This window comes from Myotis davidii, unplaced genomic scaffold (assembly GCF_000327345.1).
Source record: "Myotis davidii unplaced genomic scaffold, ASM32734v1 C62821508, whole genome shotgun sequence".
Taxonomy (NCBI): domain Eukaryota; kingdom Metazoa; phylum Chordata; class Mammalia; order Chiroptera; family Vespertilionidae; genus Myotis; species Myotis davidii.
Window position 1 is genome coordinate 1 of NW_006355663.1, and position 603 is coordinate 603.

Below are 603 nucleotides of genomic sequence, written 5' to 3' on the forward strand. Positions count from 1 at the left end.
AACACTAATGGGAAGGGAAACTTGAGAACCAAAAGTCAAATCAGTTTGAGAACAAGACGATACAGAGGAATCAGGGCTGACCCACTGTGCAGAAGGTATAAAGTGTTGTGTGGCGTAAGACAGATCTGTCTGTACATTGATTGAAGAAATGCTGTTCTTTTGACATGCGTTCCCTAGTTCTTGTGAAGGATTAGATGGATTTTTACTCAAGTTCACTTGAACACCTGTACTAACTGGCTCAACAGTAACAGGATTTATAATTTTTGAAAGAGGAAGGCTCTCCTTAAGAGAGCAGGCTTCTGAGTCAAGGCCAAGAATCAGAGTTCCTACTGACAAGGGCAGTAAGTGCACAGCACCAGAGGCAGAGCCCTGATGATCAACACCTAACACCACAGGCTGGGCCGAGGAGTCAGCTGTAGGCACAAAGACAGGCACAGGAGAAAACTGCATAATAGGTAGTTTAACCAAAGCCACTTTGGGCTTTGGTAAAAGCAATTTCTGAGGATATTTTGGTGCTGTTGTAAGAGTCTGCTTTTTGGCATTAGAGCCACAAGAGTCTTCAAAAGAAGTGACTAGCTTTATTTCTGAAGTTTCTAATTCTTG

General features: G+C 42.8%; 1 protein-coding gene across 1 annotated transcript; it reads right to left on the bottom strand.

Moving 5' to 3' along the window:
* Nucleotides 1–6: 6 nt before the first annotated feature.
* Nucleotides 7–597, bottom strand: LOC107181436 (ATM interactor-like; the record flags this gene model as incomplete). The annotated part of the gene is made up of 1 exon (XM_015557318.1): nucleotides 7–597. A coding segment is annotated over one exon (591 nt), but the record flags the coding sequence as incomplete, so codon positions are not given.
* Nucleotides 598–603: the final 6 nt, after the last annotated feature.